General features: G+C 32.6%; 1 protein-coding gene across 2 annotated transcripts in view; it reads right to left on the bottom strand.

Moving 5' to 3' along the window:
• The window catches only part of RecQ5 (RecQ5 helicase), a 47,540-nt gene that overhangs the window by 20,428 nt on the left and 8,358 nt on the right, over positions 1–18,754 (bottom strand). Inside the window, exons 3-9 of one of the 2 annotated variants that reach the window (XM_075370513.1) lie at positions 18,498–18,662; positions 16,560–16,736; positions 11,959–12,141; positions 9,909–10,014; positions 4,132–4,243; positions 2,683–2,922; positions 2,378–2,568 (exon numbers count right to left, since the gene is read on the bottom strand). In XM_075370513.1, coding sequence (XP_075226628.1) covers positions 2,378–2,568; positions 2,683–2,922; positions 4,132–4,243; positions 9,909–10,014; positions 11,959–12,141; positions 16,560–16,736; positions 18,498–18,662 — 1,174 coding nt within the window. Of the gene's footprint in view, positions 1–2,355; positions 2,569–2,682; positions 2,923–4,131; positions 4,244–9,908; positions 10,015–11,958; positions 12,142–16,559; positions 16,737–18,497; positions 18,663–18,754 lie in introns of both variants that reach the window. The other variant, XM_075370512.1, reaches the window with a different exon arrangement.

Raw genomic sequence — 18,754 nt, 5'->3', positions numbered from 1 at the left:
CCTAAGCATTTGTAGTTACCAGCTTATTAACCAAAAAAACATAGTTGTCATCTTTTCTGTTGCCCAAAAACCACCAACTACATCTTTGAAGGACTTCAATGCAGCTATTTCACATTTGCAAAGTTTATAGTCAAAGGTTGAGTCCAGCAGTTTCTTGATTTTTTTTTACCTTTTTACCTTCTCCTCCAGGATGGACCCAGTTTCTTGTTTTGCAGACCAATAAATATACCCTCCTTAAGTTTACCATCATGAAATTTAGGAAACCTTATTTTTAAGTGATTAAATCCTGGTCCATCTTTGCCTGTGCCTTTACAAAATTTTTCTTGAGTCTGAGTTTTATGTGAAGTGGTGGCAGTATGATTTTACCACTCTCACTTCATTCATAAATACTTTACATTTTTTTCACCAGCCACAAAATTCTGTTGCAATGGCCAGTTCTTTATTCGGTAATGACTTTTTCTCAAAGACAAAGAAAACAATAAAAAATATTTTGTAAACCCACCTTGTAAACCAAGAAGTAACGCAACAACTTTCAGATCACCAAACTTGCACATATGCTGTTTGTATTTTATTGCTTCTAATTTTGATGCCGTAGTTTCATATGTTCTTTCTTGTTGACCGCATGAGCTGATGGAATGGATGGCTGTTTTTTATCATTATGCAATAAAACTGTTTTCATTCTAATTTTAGAAGAGTTAATAAAAAGTTGCTATTTTTCAGGAATATGCTGAATTTCAAGCTTTTTCATTAGGACATCATCAGTATAAAATATAATGAATTTTTCATAGTAAAATATATTGAAAGAGTTTTATTTTGTGTTCTAAACACAGTAACTTTTGTTTTTTCTGCTAAAAAATTCCACTGTTACAATCTAGACTCCAGAAGTTAAGCTGGCTGCTTTGCTAACTTTAAATTGCAAACTAAATCATTAAATTCATGTTGTTGAATTAAATGAGATCTCTTATTAGATGTAGGAAGAAATGCTTCAACATCCTCTACATCACCTGTTTCATTTTCAGATTGTTCTTCTGGCAATGTTGGATTAGATGGTGGTACAAATAACTCCTCACCATGTAGTATCGGCTTTATAGACGAGGATAAATCTGCATATTTTATGAACTTGCTCTTTTTGAATGAAAATCCAAATATATTCATCATACAAAAGTAGCAGTCAGTGAAGTGGTTCTTAGGTACGCGCTGAACCATCAGTACAGCAAATGAAAAGGCTCGTTATTTCCCCTTCAGCCATTCATTAGAGTTACTGAGCATGATATGCAAATAACATGAGGCACCCATATTTTATTATGATCCCCGAATGCACAATCAAAATAAAATTTATAAGTCGTTTTTATCAATTCAGAAATAATCTTTCTTTGAGATTTAAGTGTAAATTTACCACAGACATAACAAAAATTGTCAGGATGACTTGAAAATCCATGAACTTTTAAAGAAGCCAAGTTGCAGCAAATGAAAATGAGAAAAATCATTTTTGTATTATAAAGAATTGATGAAAATGTAATGAAACACTAATAACTCTGTGAAACACAACACATAGTATAGATAAGTGAAGCTAGACTGAATAAGATTTTAAGCTTTGTAGTACGCAACAACAGATTATGTATGATGTCATAGGGCAGAGTTAAAAAACCAAATATAGGCCAACACACATAAGTACTTATGAACAAACATTCATCTGACAGAAATAGTTTTTTTTTGGACTTGGTAGCATTGGATAAAGAATTCTTTTCAGATTATTTACTATTTAAGTCTATTTTTTTTCTTTTTTAATTTATTTTGGATGATCTATATATTTTCCTGTTATAGATATAGCTGCTATAGAAGTGTATATGGCTACAGCCAGGAAAGCAGTATGCTACTTTAACAATATAAATTTATCCCTTGTAACTGCTAGTCCCAGTTTTTCTCATGGCTCTAAGACAAGTAAAGTACCAGAAGCATAAAAGGCAATAGTTAGAACTACTTTCTCTTAGAACAGTATTAACTATGCAGCCCCTACTGTGAAGAGAATGAAAAATTAATTTTAGGGTCCTTGCTACACTGATATTCAGAAATAAGTTAATGAAAAGGCAATAAAGACCTTTTCAGCCCTCATTTTCTCTGTTAAGCTTCTTGACATGGGCATATTCTTGACAATGGCTATGCTATTTTGAGGTCAACTTATATCTTATATCACATCACCTAAAATCACTTGATTGTAGCATCTAATAGATATCTCAAATTTATAGAACTAGTTCCTAACATCTCATTAAAATATATTAATTCATTATTTATCATTTTAAAAACATTTAAAAGAAAGAAAAATGTAAAAACTTAGTAATGGTAGTAATTACTTACAGACGTTGTCCCCTACGCCCACCTTCATATAGATCATCATATGATGTATTTAATTGAGAAGCATGAACAAGCTTGGTTGATTTAACTAAAGTATTACTCAAAAAATGACTAAGGTGTTCCTCAACAGATTTCATATCTACACAAACATCACAACGATTCTTACATGGTGGCTTTTGATCTCCAAAATATTCAGCAAATGTCCAGTGGCGACATCTGTTTCAATAACATCAGACATATTAGTAAGTGTAAATAATATTTTAAATAATTATTAACTTGAAATAGAACTTTTTATTTCTTTAGTAATTAATACAATAAATAAATGCTTACCTGATAGTTTCACAATACTCGACCATTTTAAGAAATGCTTTATAAGAAGCTTGTGCTTGGTCTTTTTTTTGTTGAGTTTTGGCACGGTTGCCTTCTGATCGAAGAATAAACTCATAAGAGCTTTTAGCAGTCCTTGAATGATAAATACGACAATATGCTTGTTTACCGTCTCTTCCAGCTCTACCACTTTCTTGATAATAAGCAGGAATACTTGATGGTACACCCCAATGGCAAACAAACCTAAATAAATAAATCAGAAATCAATTTAAAGTAAAACCTCATTTACATAACAAATAACAGATGGAAATAAATATTTATGACATATAATTATTTGCATATTTAAAAACATTTCCTCTTTTCTAAGAAAATAAGAGTCATATGTGCCTTAGATTTCATTCTGTTTAATAACTTTCAACAGCTTCATACTAAAATATATATATATATATATATATATATATATATATATATATATATTTTACCATCTTTCTCATAAGTAATATTTACCTTACCAAACATTTTGCAATAGTGGTTCACTTAAGAATCACGTACAAGTTTTTAGATGATTCTTTAATTTCAGGAGGAAAAAATTAATTTGCGGCATATATTAAAGCTGATCACAGAATCATTTACCAATAACATGTAGCTCCCATCTTGGTAAAACTACTCCAATCAGACAAAATAGACAGCATTGCTGAAAAAAACCCTTAAGGTATCCTCAAGGTATGATTGTTTCATCTTGTTCTGCTTTCCTTTATGAGTAGATTATCCTTTCTTACCATCTATCCCTTACTTTCTTCTTAATCCTTCTTGCCCTATTATCAGCAGAAGTCTAACCCTCATAGATCCAAGATGAGAATGCTAGGATCTGTACACTCATAGTATACTTGATCAATGCAGTGGGAGGGCAATTGTGGTTTTGGGGAATCTGAGCTGGTTTAGTACAAATCTATTGCACAATAAGCCTAATTTCTGAATTACTTTCTTTTCATATTTTTCTAGCTTTTATATAAAATAATAAATTTAACTTAAAAAAGCAGAAACGCATTAAAAACAGTTTGGTGGCATCCTGACTGAGGTGGACTGGAATATGTCAAAAGCCGAGGTTTTGAAGATGATTTTGGTAAAGCCCATAAGAGCTTGGAACAGAGCGGGTGGCGGAGAGTGTCTTCCCCTATGGGGTCAGGAATACATAAAATAAAAAAAATAGTATAACATTTACACACAACTTTGTATAAACTGGGGATTTTAATTTTTATGCTGGTTCGATTTTAAAACGTAATTAACTAATATTAATTAAATACTGACTTCTTTTTTTAAAAATAAAAACATGGTTGTAGAATAAACATTATTTTTTGTCACTGTTAAACACATTCACATGAGTATATGCACACAAACACACTCAATCGCCTCAAAATACAATTTGAACTGATGAACAAAAAAATAACACACCTAACAGTTGATTTATCAACACCCATTCCAAAGCTTATTGTTGCAGCTATAACTTGAAACTTCCCATCAAACCACTGTTCTTGAACTTCCAGTCTCTGCTTATCTTTTAAACCTAAAATGGATAAATAAATAAATGCAAAATACTCATCACAATATCACCATGTTTTGTATGTTATTATAACATACAAAAAATACATTTTTTAAAGCCCAACAAATATAGTATTACTTGTAAACAACTATTATAATTAACTTAAATTATTAAATTTATCAAACAGCTTTTTTATATATTTTAAGTAAATTCTACATTTCAATTTTAATAGATCCTCTATACTGAAGATTTTAGCGCTTTAATTCGCCAACCTATATAATTGTTTTCATGAATCTGAAAACTTTAATAATAAACAAGAATCTTCTTTTTTTTTTAATCGGACAGAAACTTAAAAGGGAATCACATGAATCAATGTGATCTGTTTCTTACATAAAACTCCAAAGCTGTGCTTCCCTACAAGTCTGGATTGTAAAATTCATATGGCTGAATTTCATATAATTTAATTCCAACATATTCCAATAAATTAAAAAAATCATTTTTCTTACAATTTTCTTTCAATCCTTTTTACTTTCTTATACGAAGTAAAGGAAGTAATGTGATCGCAAAAATTTCAGTTTTCAGATTTCGACAGAAATATCTATTTTGACCATCCCTGAATCCATTTTGACTAGTTTCGGCATGACATCTATAAATACGTACGTATATATATCTACGTATGCATCTTGCATAATTCAAAAACAATTAGCTGAAGGATGTTGATATTTTGGATTTAGTACTGTTCTAACATCCAGTTTGCACATCCCCTTTTGATTGCAATCAACTGAACCAAAAGTATCTAAAAAAAGCCCAAACTCCAAAAAAGTTTGGATTTTGGACTTAAGCCCTCATTGAGAGCTTTTCAACAATATATCATAAGTAATACTTATTTTCATTGGTTCCAGAGTTATAGTCGAATAAAATTTTAATTAATGAAATATTATATCAAATAAATATTGGTACAAATCAGACCATATTTTTAAATTTAAATATATTGATTTAATTATTTATCTGAGATTGTAAAAAAAAACTTTTACAGTAAATAATAATTCAATAATAATAAAAAAACAAAAAATGAAACTTACTTAAAAAAATCTTTTAAAATTATAAATTTCAATATATACAATCCTGTATAACAAAGGACATTAAATATGTTATGCAATAACTATTACATATAACAAAACTAATACTAATTTTATTATAATTATTAAAATGGACATATAATTGAAGACATATTGGAATCAATTTAAAAAAAATAGTAAATAGTTTTTAAAAATTTCAATGCGATGACTGTGTGAGAAAATCTATACATAATATTTCACTGGATTACTTACTTACTGAATAAATAAAATTTAAAATCACAAGAAAAATTTAAACAACACACTAGAAAAAAGTTAGTTCCTTTTCAAAACAGAACGGAACGCAAGGATAGCTGGAGTTTGTTTTCTCCCTACTAACTGCAGAACCTGGACAAATGCTCCTTGCTACTTTATCTGGTGTGTTATTATTTGTTTAGTGGTGGTTATAGATTTTGTTTTATTTTATTTATGGACAGATTTGGTATATGGATTCTGGTCCTTTAGACCATTGAGAAATAACTGATTGGGGCTGATACAAAGATACTAAGCATGTATGTGCTTTGTACTTCTGGCAATATTCCCCTTCAGTCCATCCTCTGAAGTCCTTTAGGTGCTAGAGTCTTTTGGTCTAACAGGAATTTTCCTTCCGTGGGGGCCCTAGTGTTTGGAGGAAGCTTCCAGACACATGTGTATTCAGGAAGGGTTTGGGGAATCGTGTCGCTACCATCATTGTGCTCGTTCACCTGTAACAGTCATAAAAAGAAGGCATGTTCTACATTGCAACAGTAAGATACAACAGACCTCATTAAGGGCAATATGACAAACCTCTCATGATTCAACCTACCTACATATTAAATTTTTATAAAATTTAATTTTTATTAAGTATGGCAAAATCGCTCTTAATTTCCGCTCGTGCACACAAAAAAAAAAAGCCCCTTATAATATTGAAAAACATTAATTAGGATGGTATGGGCTTAGATTCAGATGTTTTCTGCAAAAGTTGAAAGTTAACAATTTATTTAATTTATCATTAAATAATTAAGTGTTCTACTAGTAGTTAACACTGGTCAGGTAGATATATTTCCGTTAGTAATAATGAATATTAAATTAGAATGTGATCAAGTTAATGGATTATGAATAAAAGATTTAAAAGATATTTTATTTTTTTATTTTGTTTATTTAATTGAAAACTTCCACTAACTTGACTGTAGACAATGAAAAGGGTCTGGCCAGGGAGCAGAGTCTTATGTATTTCCCGTAGAGGACACCTATGAAGCATAATACAACAAAACCACATGTTCAATTATTATTAAGCACTTGTTAGAACATTAGATTTTATCTATATCTATACTACTATAGGATATTATAATGGGGTAGATTATATTAATATTGATTTAAGTATTTATTTTATTTTATATTTAATGTGAACAAAATACAACACAACTAAATGTTTAATTATCTGTTAATCACTAGTTAGGGTGTTATATTATATTTTCTATTTTGTAGTATTTTATGATACTGGAATGGGGTAAATAAAATTTATTTAATTTTTTTTAATGTACATACATTTATGAACGGTAACAACTTTACATGGACATCTTTTTTATAAAGGCCCGCGATCATTTCTGGGAGTTCTCTGTTGGCTCACCAGATGCAGAGGCTCGTTCCACCTTTTCACAGTGGTTCATCTAACACGGTGCGAGGCCTTTTCCTCACACCTTGTGGTGTATGGTCCTCTCAGCAGATGTCCCTGAGATGGCTGTGCTCTGATATGGCCACTCTCCCAAACAACCCGTGCAACTGTGCTACACCCAATTCAGACACAGTTTTTATGTCCGCGTTGTTAGCAAAGTATGGTGTTTCTGACAAACCATGGCACTCTGAAAATCATATGTAGTGACACGTTTTGGACAGTCTTCAGCTTTTTCTAGAACGTGGAGCACAAGAAAGCCTCTCTTCCCAGGTAGGCATATGTCAGAATTGGCAAGACATAGAGTCAGTATATGAGTATCTTAGTCATCAGCAGAATGGGGCTGGCTTGATTAAGCACTGGGTATAGGGAAGTCCTGGCGGCCATTGCACTCTCACATATTTTACATGTTCCCTAAGGAAAGTCGTTTATCCACGACCTTTCCCAGACACTTAACTTTTGTCTCAAAGGGTATATTTCCCTTGAGATTTCAAGCTGTCTGGCCGGAGTGCATTGCTTGCATGTGAATAGCACGGCCATGGACATTTCCACATTGATCCTGATTCTCCAAATACCAAGCCACAGCTTCACTAAATCCAGCTGCTGTTGGAATCTCTCAACAACGTAATCCAAATTTCAGGATGTGTAGTAATATGCTGTATCATCAGTGTATAAAGCGGTATTGATACCTTTTGACACGGCATATTGTTTGTACATGCAGTGTATAGAATCAGCGAAAGGACTGCCCCCTGTGGAATCCCAGCAGTTATCGCTCTGGTAGTTGATAAGGATCCCGCAACACATACTGCGTACTGTCTTCCCAGTAGGTAAGACCTTACTAGCTTGAAATGGCAGCCAAGGACCGTCGTGTGAGCGAGTAGGTCATCATGCCAAACTTTATAGAAGGCTTTAGCCACATCCAAGAAAATGGTCGTGGTCACCACTTTCCAGTTCAAGCCTCCGACAAGGCTAACCACCAGTCAAACTAGTGGAGGTCATTGGTGGCCCTCTCTGAACCCAAACTGCTCAGGCTGAACCTCCAGTTCTAAACATTGCCAAAGTCGCTCGACAAAAATTCTTTCAAACAGCTTTGACATTGCAGATAGTAAGGAGATCAGTCTGTAATTCTGGGGGGGGGGATATAAACTCTTCCTCGCTTTGGACAGGCGTACCACCTTCGCCATTTTCCAGCATTCTGGAAAATAGCATGCCATATAGGTCAGTGATGGGTACAGCTAAGTTCGGCCTGTTATATGCCGAGACCAGTTTGTATACTGTCTAGATGCTGCACTGGTATGCAGGTCTGTTCCATGACATTGGTATGCACCTCGATTCACCTATGTGTGATTCATCTGTCGACTAAAATATTGGTTCTGCCGCTGGTGGGCTTTGGGGTGACACTACTCTGTCGGTTCATGAGGTGAAATAATTTTGAAGGATCAGTGATTTGTCCGGCTTGAGGTGCGTTTCTCCTAACAGTATCACATCAATTTGTGGTCATCAGCCAAACAGCATAGCTCTACCATTTTGCCTGCTACAGAATGCGCGTTCCACTGCAGCAGTTGCAAAGTTTGCCTAGCCATACCGGATGAGTAAGGTCATGCGGCATTCAATCGCAGACTGAAGTAGGTCCCTAATACATTTCGCCTGTAACAGGCAGGGCAATACAGCCAAAATTTCGGACAGGACGTCTTTTTGACATCCTTGAGAAAATCTTTCTGGCGCTCTCCTTTGAGGACATAGCTTCCGGCTTTTTATCGCCAGGGCGGCTGGGTGTTTTTGACCCCACCTTTGGTGGGTGCGGAGCCTCGGGAGCTCTTGCAGATTTTGCCGCAGTATGAGTCTTGGTGATCACCCACTGCGACTTTCCTCAATTTCTAGCTTCTTTTGTCGCCTGTGGGGCAGTCTTAATTTTGGTCTTGGTTGGTTTTGCAGCCACAACCTTCTCGGTCACCACAACCCATTGGGGCTTTAGCAATGTGGGAGGAGGTAGCGCCTCCTTTCCCACAGCCAGGGTAGCCGTGGGCTGAACCTCTTGCCGCTGGGGTTTTGGTATCCCCCTGGCGACCAGCGCCCGTCTACGCCCATCAGTGATCACAAACTTTTGTGGGGTGCCCTTTTGTCGGGCCAAGTGTTTATTGTAATAAGAGCATCCCCTATAATTTGCCGGATGAGGCCCTTTGCACAATTCGCACATGAGGCGGGCTCTTCTAGTGACTTCAGACAAGATGCCGTTTCGTGGTTGACGCCCACAAGATGCCCACCACATTTGACGCAGAGCTGTGCCCTGCAGCAATAGTTTGATGAGTGGGTGAACTTTTGGCATCTGTGGCATTGAGGGGGCCCCTCATGACACGAATGCTGTCACTGTTATTTTACAATAAAACATGCTGTCCAGATCATAGATGCCCCTGATGGCTGGCATTCTTTTAAGTGCCACAAGGCACGTAGGGGTCTCCCTGTCATCCCTTGTGGTCAGCTTTTTCACTATCACCTACTGAGGAGAGCTCCTCTCTCACTTCTTTGTAGGTGGCGCCAACAGGGATACCCCAGACCATGACTTTAAGCTCCCTCTCCCTAGGGAGCTGGTAAGTGTGGAAAGTGATGCCCTTTGAGTACAGAAAGCTCTGCACTTCCCGGAAATTATCTTCGCTGCTTAATTATAGCCTTACTAGTGCTCTTTGCGACCAGGCGGCCACAAACTATGGTGGATATGGCTCTTGCCAGTGTGGGTCACTTCCTAGGGCAGTCCAACATTACGGGCAAGATTTTCTTCCACCTCTCGACCAGTGGTTGTGAGGGGGTTTCCCCTGCAACTTCCATGGTGGCGGCTGACATTTCCAAACTGCCCTCAGTTGCAGTTAGTTTTTCAAAACAAAATTCCCTTTAAAAAATTATTTTTGTAATCAAATCTTTTACCTACCTGCATGATAAGCTTTTGTATTAATTCCAAGTTGTGTCAATACAATAGAAACCTCTTCAGTTAACTCTCTTGTACGACAATAGATAATACCACAACCACGTTCATGCTGTAATATAAAAATATTTATGTAAAATAAATATTTTTAAATAGTCACTGAAATTACAACAATTACAAACCTAGAAACCCCTTTATATATGAAAATATTTTTTTAAAAACAATAATAATTAGACTAATTAAAAAATATAAAAAGATGTTAAAGTAGTTGTAGGATACTTCTAATCAAAACATTTCTTCACAGTATTGAAGAGGACCTTTGATTTTAATTATTCTTACCTTAGTTATTCGGAGGCCTGTTTAACATATGAACTAATAGTATTTTGTGTTGTTTTTGCTCATTTAATATATTGGTTTTGTTAAATTTAGTATATCCATAATTTTACATTTTTCAAGAACATTGAATTCAAAGGTTTTGCACAGTATGAGTAAAATTTGCATTTTTGTTGTGTTTAATACCACACATTTATTTCAATTCTATAAGGTGATTAATAAAACTTGAGTCTTATGTTCTGTGTGGTACTTACAAGTATTTTTGGTATCTGTGGTTGAATATATGTTTATTTGCTCAATACATAGTAATCAGTCATTATAATTTAATTTTGATACCTTTGGGTCACTGTGTTCATGAGTGTGTGCTTAATGAACCATACAGTTATTACATTACATGATCTTAATTACTTTTATCTGTGGTTTTAAAACAGCAAACAACCTTACATTCTAAAAATTCAAGTAATGAATCTGTATGAATGTTTTTTTTTTATGTATGTGTAAATATTTTGTATTTTTTGTCACAAGGTTGGTTTTTTGTTCTTTCACTAAATTTTATATAACAATCCATCAATAATGTTAGATAAAGTTAGGTAACTAACATGTGTTAAAGGTTTTATTGAGCTCAATTTTTCCAAAATGTTGTTAGCTGACATGAGCATCTATATCATTTGTATTATGGAAATGTAGCAGTTGTAAAAAAAATGCATATTTGTATTGTGCAGGATGATTATTAGATAAGTTATGTATGATTTTGTCTGTTGAAATGAGTTTTCTGTTTATTGTTAAGTTGTGACATTACAGGAATTCAGGATGTAGTTTGTTGCTAAATATTATGAGGAATATATATATGATGACATCTAATGTTGTCTTTTATAGAAGTTTGATGTCATTTAATTTATAAAAATCAATTAAACAGATTTAAAAAAAACAGCTGCTACAGACTCCTTTTGCAGGTAGAGTGATTTTACTAGCCAGCTAGTTATTTAAGCTGTCTTCAAGATCTGCTAGTCTTGGATTTGATTTCTGGCAAATCTGGTATTTTTCTCTATTATTTCATCTTCCTTGTATTCTAATACATCTGCAGCACATCCAAGTCATTATAATAATAAATTATTATTATTAGTTTACTACATTATGATTCATGCCAATAACTAAGATTCATGGGTACCATTTTTTTAATGGATACTATTTTTTCATATATAGCATTACAAGAAGGTGTTAGAAAATAATAACTTATAATACATTAAAAGCTACCAGTATAAAAATTTAATTAAAATTAATGGGGAATAAAATGAAATCCTATGATACCTAATCATATGCATTAGGTTCATATGAACCTAATCATATTGCATTAGATTTTGGACCCCACAAACCATTAATTTGGCATTCTCTGCAACTCCTGGGTAAGAAACAGAATCCTTGGACAGTTCCACAGGCAACAGTGTGGGTTAGATCTCAATGAGCCCAAATACAGAGGTGGTTGCATTGCTGGCATCTAGAAAATGCCAAGATAATGCCAGAAAAAGAACAGGAAGGCAGCTTACCCAGTTCTTATAACACTCAAATAGGGAATAAGAAAAAAAGAATAAAAAAGAGAGGCTCGATCAACCCACAGACCTCTGATCAGGATAGTTTTGTCATCTTGACCAGAACTCATCATAAATGCAGTTAGTACAAATGATAAAAAATAAATTCAAAGATTATTTAAATATTAACTACTTACTGGTCTTAATTTGGAATTTTCAGTTCCTAAACATTTTAATACAAATTTTTTTAAATGTGAATAAGAGTCTTCTAATCTATCTTGAAAGATTACATCATAATATAGATTTGATCTAAAACAAGGAGTCTTAAACTTAGCCACAGGGTTTTTCAAATGCAACTGTTTGAATATGTCATCTACCACCTGAAATTTAATAAAATTCATATTATAAAACAGAATTTTTATAAGTCACTAATTACGAAAACACAAATATTTCATTTATACAAGAGCTACCTAGTAAGTAATTTATGCTTTACTGTTGTTCCTCAAGGAATGGGGATAGTGGCACTACCTTGATGGTCATTGCTAACATGATTCAACACATATTATGCTGTGTGTGAATCATCAGAAGTACTGTGATGCATCTTGTTGATTTTTACAAGTGTTAAAATGTGTGCTGCTATAGGAATTACACCTTTCGTGAAGTGAAATCAGGTATTAAATTTCTTCAGTTATTAGATTAGTTGAAAGATTTCATGTAGCCTTTTGCATTAGGTTGTAATAAAAAATTTGGGTTACCATAATATTTGCGCTCCAAAACTTCTTTCAAAACAATATAAATTTCAGCATATGTCATCTGATTTGACTTTTCTTGAGGTTTGTATGACATGGAAAGTGAGGCACTACTTGATCAAATAATGACAAGTGATGAAACTTGGGTTTTTCTGCATGAATGTCAAAACAAAAATCTATGGAATGGGGCCACACACTCCAAAAGATGTCCAAATACACTGTCGGCAAGAAAAGTGATGACTATAGTTCTTTGGGTCTTTCACCGAGTGATTACCATTTGTTCCCTCACATGAAAAACTGGCTGGCAACTAAACACTTTGATGAGTGTGAAGGGCTCCAGGAAAGTGTCACTGAGTGACTGAAAACAAGGCAGCAGAATATTTTGATTTTTTTGAGGGATACAATATCTCATTCACAGATATAAGAAGTGTCTCAGTTTATCTGGCAATAAACTGGTAGAAAAGTAGTTAAAGGATCTATTTTTAAATTATAATACTTTTTTCAACAGTTGTTTTTTTTTTTTTTTTTTTACCAAAATGTAAATTACTTTCTGAACAGTCTAAGAATATTGAAAACAGGCAAACGAACTCTCTCAACTGGATCTGTGTAACAAATATTGCCCATGTGTTAGCACTTTACAGTCAGCTAAGTTGGTAATTTTTGGTAACCTAATGTATTAAATTACAGATTTCTTGAGATGCTGTTATGACATACTGGTCTAAATACCACTCCAAATCCTATAAGGTAAAAATCAGATATGATACAGTTGCTTTCTTGACAAATATACTTCTTAAGTTATTCTGTATTGAGTAAAAAAACAAGTATCTTATTCTGATTGATACATAAAAGTATTAATAAAACATATTAGAAATGTGGGTATGCTATTCCACAAATTAAAAAATGCAACTACACCTGCTGTTCCTGACTCCCTGGATGGGTATCAAGGAAAAGTGTAGTAAAATCTTGAACTTGAACAGCATCATATATCACACAATTAATTTTAAAATAAAAAACAGAAATGATTTAAGTCTAATTAAAATTGTAGATATAAATACACAAATGAATACTACATTAAAAATTAGAAGATTAACTGAAAAATAAAATATCAATTCACAAAGTGTGAATAAAGACTATATTATTTGAGCATAACTTTTTTTTTAATCCGTATTTTTGAAAGTTCATAAACAGAGCAGTATTTTTTCTGTAGTGCTCTATTTTCTAATAGAGCACTACAGAAAAAAATAAAAGTCTATTTTTATAATAAAAGTCTGTAGAGCACTACAGAAAAAATACATTACATGTAAAATAAAAGTCTCAAGTTTAAAGGTTTCAAAAAAGAGCTAGCTAAGGGATATCATTGTAACTACTTCAAATCATTAGGTAACAATTGAAATGAAAGATTTATGTTCAGCCTAGTGGTGTTATTGCAGTTTCAATCTGCTATTATTTTAATTAATGATAGTTCTTAACATCCTCAAGCTGCAATCAAAGATTTATGAGCATTCTTTTTTGATGTCAAAAAATCAAACTATACATACCATACCATAACTAATCATCAGCAAAGTGTCATGAAAATCTAAGCATAACAATTCTTGCCACGGTAGATTCATTAATGTGTTTAGAATTACATTTAGTTTTCTCTATCATTATTTATGACAATTTTAAAACTTGTTACCTATTGATAATATTAAGGGCACACTAATTTGTTTAAAAGTGAACCATTACAATAATGACATTATAATGTTAAGAAACATTCTTCCTATAAATTGGGTTTTTTAACATTAAATTAACTGGATTCCTTGAATGAAATTCAAGTTATAATCAACAGAAAAGAATACAACTCCTTTCAAAATAGTAGTTATTGAATTAATGCTACAATGCAGATGGTTAAAAATCATTATGTAATTTCATGTATGTTAAAAAAACAAATTTTTTCAAAAATGTTTTACACTGTATTCACACAGGTGTAACACAGTCAAATTCCTGTTTAATTTTTATGTTATGTTTACTACACAGGGAAATGCACATGACACTGTGTTCTAAGTGATGGTTTGAATCTAACTGATTAGTAGACTACTTTTCTATGGAATTAATTATACTTCATAGTACAGTGTTTACAAAATAACTCAAAAAATCATAATGAAATATTGGAATCAGTTAAAATCATCTGGTTTTTATATTTAAGTTCATTATATTGTTATTTTTTCATTACAAATATTTATTGCAGTTGACACCACTGTGAGACCTTCACTGCAAATCCAGTTGGCAGTCTCATTCTCAGTCATGACGACACCGCAGCAGAAAGCTCAGTCCGTCATTTAGATTATCAAAACAAGATCATTTATCACAGTTTAGCGTAATTATAGATGAGACTATGGCAGAGCTGCTCCTATGAATAAAACAATACTGCAGTGGTTTAATCAGTTGAAGAAAACAGGTAGTGTCTTAAAGGGGAAGTCACACCAGGCAGACTGTCCATATATGAATAAAACGTGAACTAGATCTGAGCATCTTGTATGGACAACCCAAAAAAAAAAACATTAGTAAGGCGTATTCATAGTTAGGAATACCTAAATTTACAGTGTACAAAGAGGTGCATATGAAGCTTGGGCTATGTGCGTACAAGATAGAATTTTTAAGTGAAATCAAACCCAATGACAAAGTGAAAAGACTGGATTTTATAGCTTTAATGCTTAACAACACTAATGAAAATGAAGACTACCTGAAAAAGTTATGTTTTCAGATAAAGCAACATTCCATCAAAGTGGGTCAGTAAATCAACACAATTGTAAATTGCAGAATTTGGACATAAGAGCCATCACATGAAATTATCAAACATCTGCATTAAACATTCAGTTTCAAAACAGGTTAATTGGAAGAGGAGGGCCAAACGCATGGCCACCACGGAGCCCAAACATGACCCCACTACATTTCTTTTGTTTGGGGGCATGTATAAATCATTGTTTACTCTGAGAAAATCCATGACATCAACCACATACAGTAGAGGATTGCTGCAGCAGTAGCATCCATTACACATGATATGCTGGCAAGTACGTTGGAAGAGCTGGATACAGTCTCAATGAATGGCAACAAATCAAAGTATATTAAATACAAAAAAAAAACTTTGAAATTAACCCTTTCAGAATACATACTCACTTAAGTAATAATTTACAAATTTTCTGTTTAAATAATACCTGAAACAGGGTAGTTATTTTATAAACACTCTGTACATGATTTAATATTAGCGTCTAATTAAAACTAAATGTTCATAACAGAAAGCTGTTCATTAATCTTATCAATTTCATATTAACTGTACAGTGGAGGACATCCTATGATAAGTAGTATTATTACTGTTTTACAGTTTACAATATATTTTCATTTTGTTATGAGTAAGGACAATTGTAGTACAAGCTTTTGTCTACCAAAGTTATAAGTATCTGATTCAGTAAAACTGCACCCATAATTACTATGATGATATATGGGAACCAGTCTAAAAGTAGTTTTTGTCATTAACATATTATAATAATATCCTTTTGCTTCTAGGATACTACTCCCTGCAACACTCCAAAAACTGCTTAATCAACAAAATATTTATAATTTTACTTAGAAATGCATTAACACTGCTATTTAGTTGTGATTTTATTTTTAAAACTGTTCTTTTTATTATTGCGATGGAAGAAACATCTGTAATATAATGATGTAAGAAATGCTTCTTAGTACACTGTTTTAATATTCAGATTTGGTTTTAATTTTACTATTTTTTTATTTATATTTTGTGTTTACTCACAGTGTTATTCAGTTTTAGACTTTTATTAATCTGTAGATTTACTTCCTTTTTTTTGCTGTGCTGTAAATGCTACTGATAATTGTTTTAGTTTCTATATTATTATTTTTCTCAGCTTCATCAACATATTTTTTTTTAAACCACAAGTTTTTTTTTATACTTAAGTATAAAACATTAAGTTTTTAAATGTTGATCACACCCCCAATTTTCCTCACTAAAGAAGAAATTAGAGAAAAAAATCATTAGTAGGTAGTTTCACACCTACCGCAGCACTTGCTGTTGCAGTGAGAGCAATCCATGGTATAGAAGGATACAGAGTACGAAGCTGCCCTAGTTTAAGGTAATCTGGTCTGAAATCGTGTCCCCATTGACTAACACAATGTGCTTCGTCAACAGCTATGTATGAAACCTTATCATATTTATACAAATCCTCCAGTATGTTCTGGAAATAAATAAAGCAATTATTTTGAAACATAGTTAATAATTTTATTTTGTAGAGTTAAAGAAAAAATAATAAAAGTATATAAAATTAACTAGCTTTTACTTACAGTAAACTGCTTCTGCTATGTGTTTTTAGCACTTTTGTCTAATAATAATAATAGAAATAAGAATATTGAAAAATATGCTAACAATCTTTTTTAATATTTTTATTTCAGTTAATTATTGAATTATTTTATATAGAATAATAACAAAGCTTTTAACTGGCAAATATGAAGATTCATATAACAACAATACAATAGAAATCAAATATATAATTTAAATTACAAGAATTTTCCTGAAATTAAAACTAGCTCTTTGATGATCTAATCCTTCTGGATGCTGAAAAGAGATGAAATGAGTAAATAGAAAAAAAGAAGAAGCATTATAGAAAAAGGGAATTATGTCATGAGTGAAAGAGATGTATGAAAGAAGATAAGTCTGTGTGAAAGTAAGAAAAGAAAAAAGACTGGATAGAGCACAGAAATGGTATTAAACAAGTTAGTGTGCTCTGGTTCATTATTAATTTATGATGGATGATATACAGAGAAAGGTAACAGAAGAGGTTGGAAAAAAAATGGTAAGAGTAATGGGGCTAACAAACAACCTGCTGATAAGGGAAAGTATGAAATGGGAACTTCACAGATAAATGAATCTGAGAAGAAAAACAGTAGAGCAGTATCCAGCAAAATTTAATCTAAGAAAGAGTGATGTAACCATCACTATTAAGAAGATCAGATCCACAATTACAGCGTGAGTCAGAGAAAACAGATGAGTAGGGTTTAAAGTTAATACTTTAAAAGATAACATTACATTTCCAAGATTCTTAATATTAAGAATTGGAAATGTAATAGAAGAATTTGGAGAAAGTAGTAGATCAGTGATGAATGGTTATTTTGTAAAAGTATGGGGAGTCTCATCCAGAGCACGGATGTACCCTAAAATAAGCAAGTAAAAATTATTCAGGTATACTATACCCAGTACTTACAAATGCAAGTAAGGTTACTTTATAACATTGGTTATGAAAGAAACAACATTAGTAGAATGAAGAATAACACACTGATGCAACCAAAGAGCTTACAGGAATTAAAGGACGGGGATGATAAGAAAGAAATGGTCACAGTTATAGAAAAGGAGGAACCCTTACAAGAGAAATGAAAGATATCAACAACGAAATGTGAAAGGACTCAGAAAGAGAAAATATCTTGGAAGATACACAAGATGAAGATGAAGATACTGGAAAAGAGGCAAAGGGTAAAGCTCCTTCATGCCCTTCAACTAATTCATGGAAGCCATGGAGTAGCGTGTAGCAAGATTAAAAAAGGATGGAAGATCATGTTACAAAGATGGTAGCAGGATAAGAATTAATAAAAAGAATATTTCAATCAGATCCGGACACTGACTGAAAGAAAGTGATAAAAAAAAGAACAGGACGAAGTAAGGTCTTAAGAATGTAAGAAAAATCTTATTCATAAAAGATTTTATAAATTGGTATAAAGTTAAAGTTAAAATATGTATTTTGATAATTGGTAATCTTTTTTTTTAATGATACTTTAGAATAAAACTTCATCTTTTATTGATAAAAAGTATTTGATTAATTAATGATTTAAAAGAAGTAGAATACCATCAGTATTCAGCATTTATGCTATAAAAAAATAAGGCACTTTAGTTACAGAAAAATTAACTCTAATAGGATAACAATCTCATGAAAAATAATTTAAACAACCTTAAATGTCATAGTTGCAGCTTGTTCCGGAGTTACATATAACAACCTCGTATTTGGACGCACACATTTTAAATCATTTAATACTCGCTGTCGATCAGTCTGAGTCATTTTTGAATTAATTGTCTCAGCACATATGTTTAAATATTGTAAATGATCTATCTGATCCTGTAAAATATTTACAAACATTTATATATTTATTTAAACATTAATATATTAAAAGAACTTAACATACTGCATACAAATGTCATTAAAAAAAC

Source organism: Lycorma delicatula, chromosome 7 (assembly GCF_047948215.1).
Source record: "Lycorma delicatula isolate Av1 chromosome 7, ASM4794821v1, whole genome shotgun sequence".
Lineage (NCBI taxonomy): Eukaryota > Metazoa > Arthropoda > Insecta > Hemiptera > Fulgoridae > Lycorma > Lycorma delicatula.
This window is presented reverse-complemented; position numbering and strand designations above follow the sequence as displayed.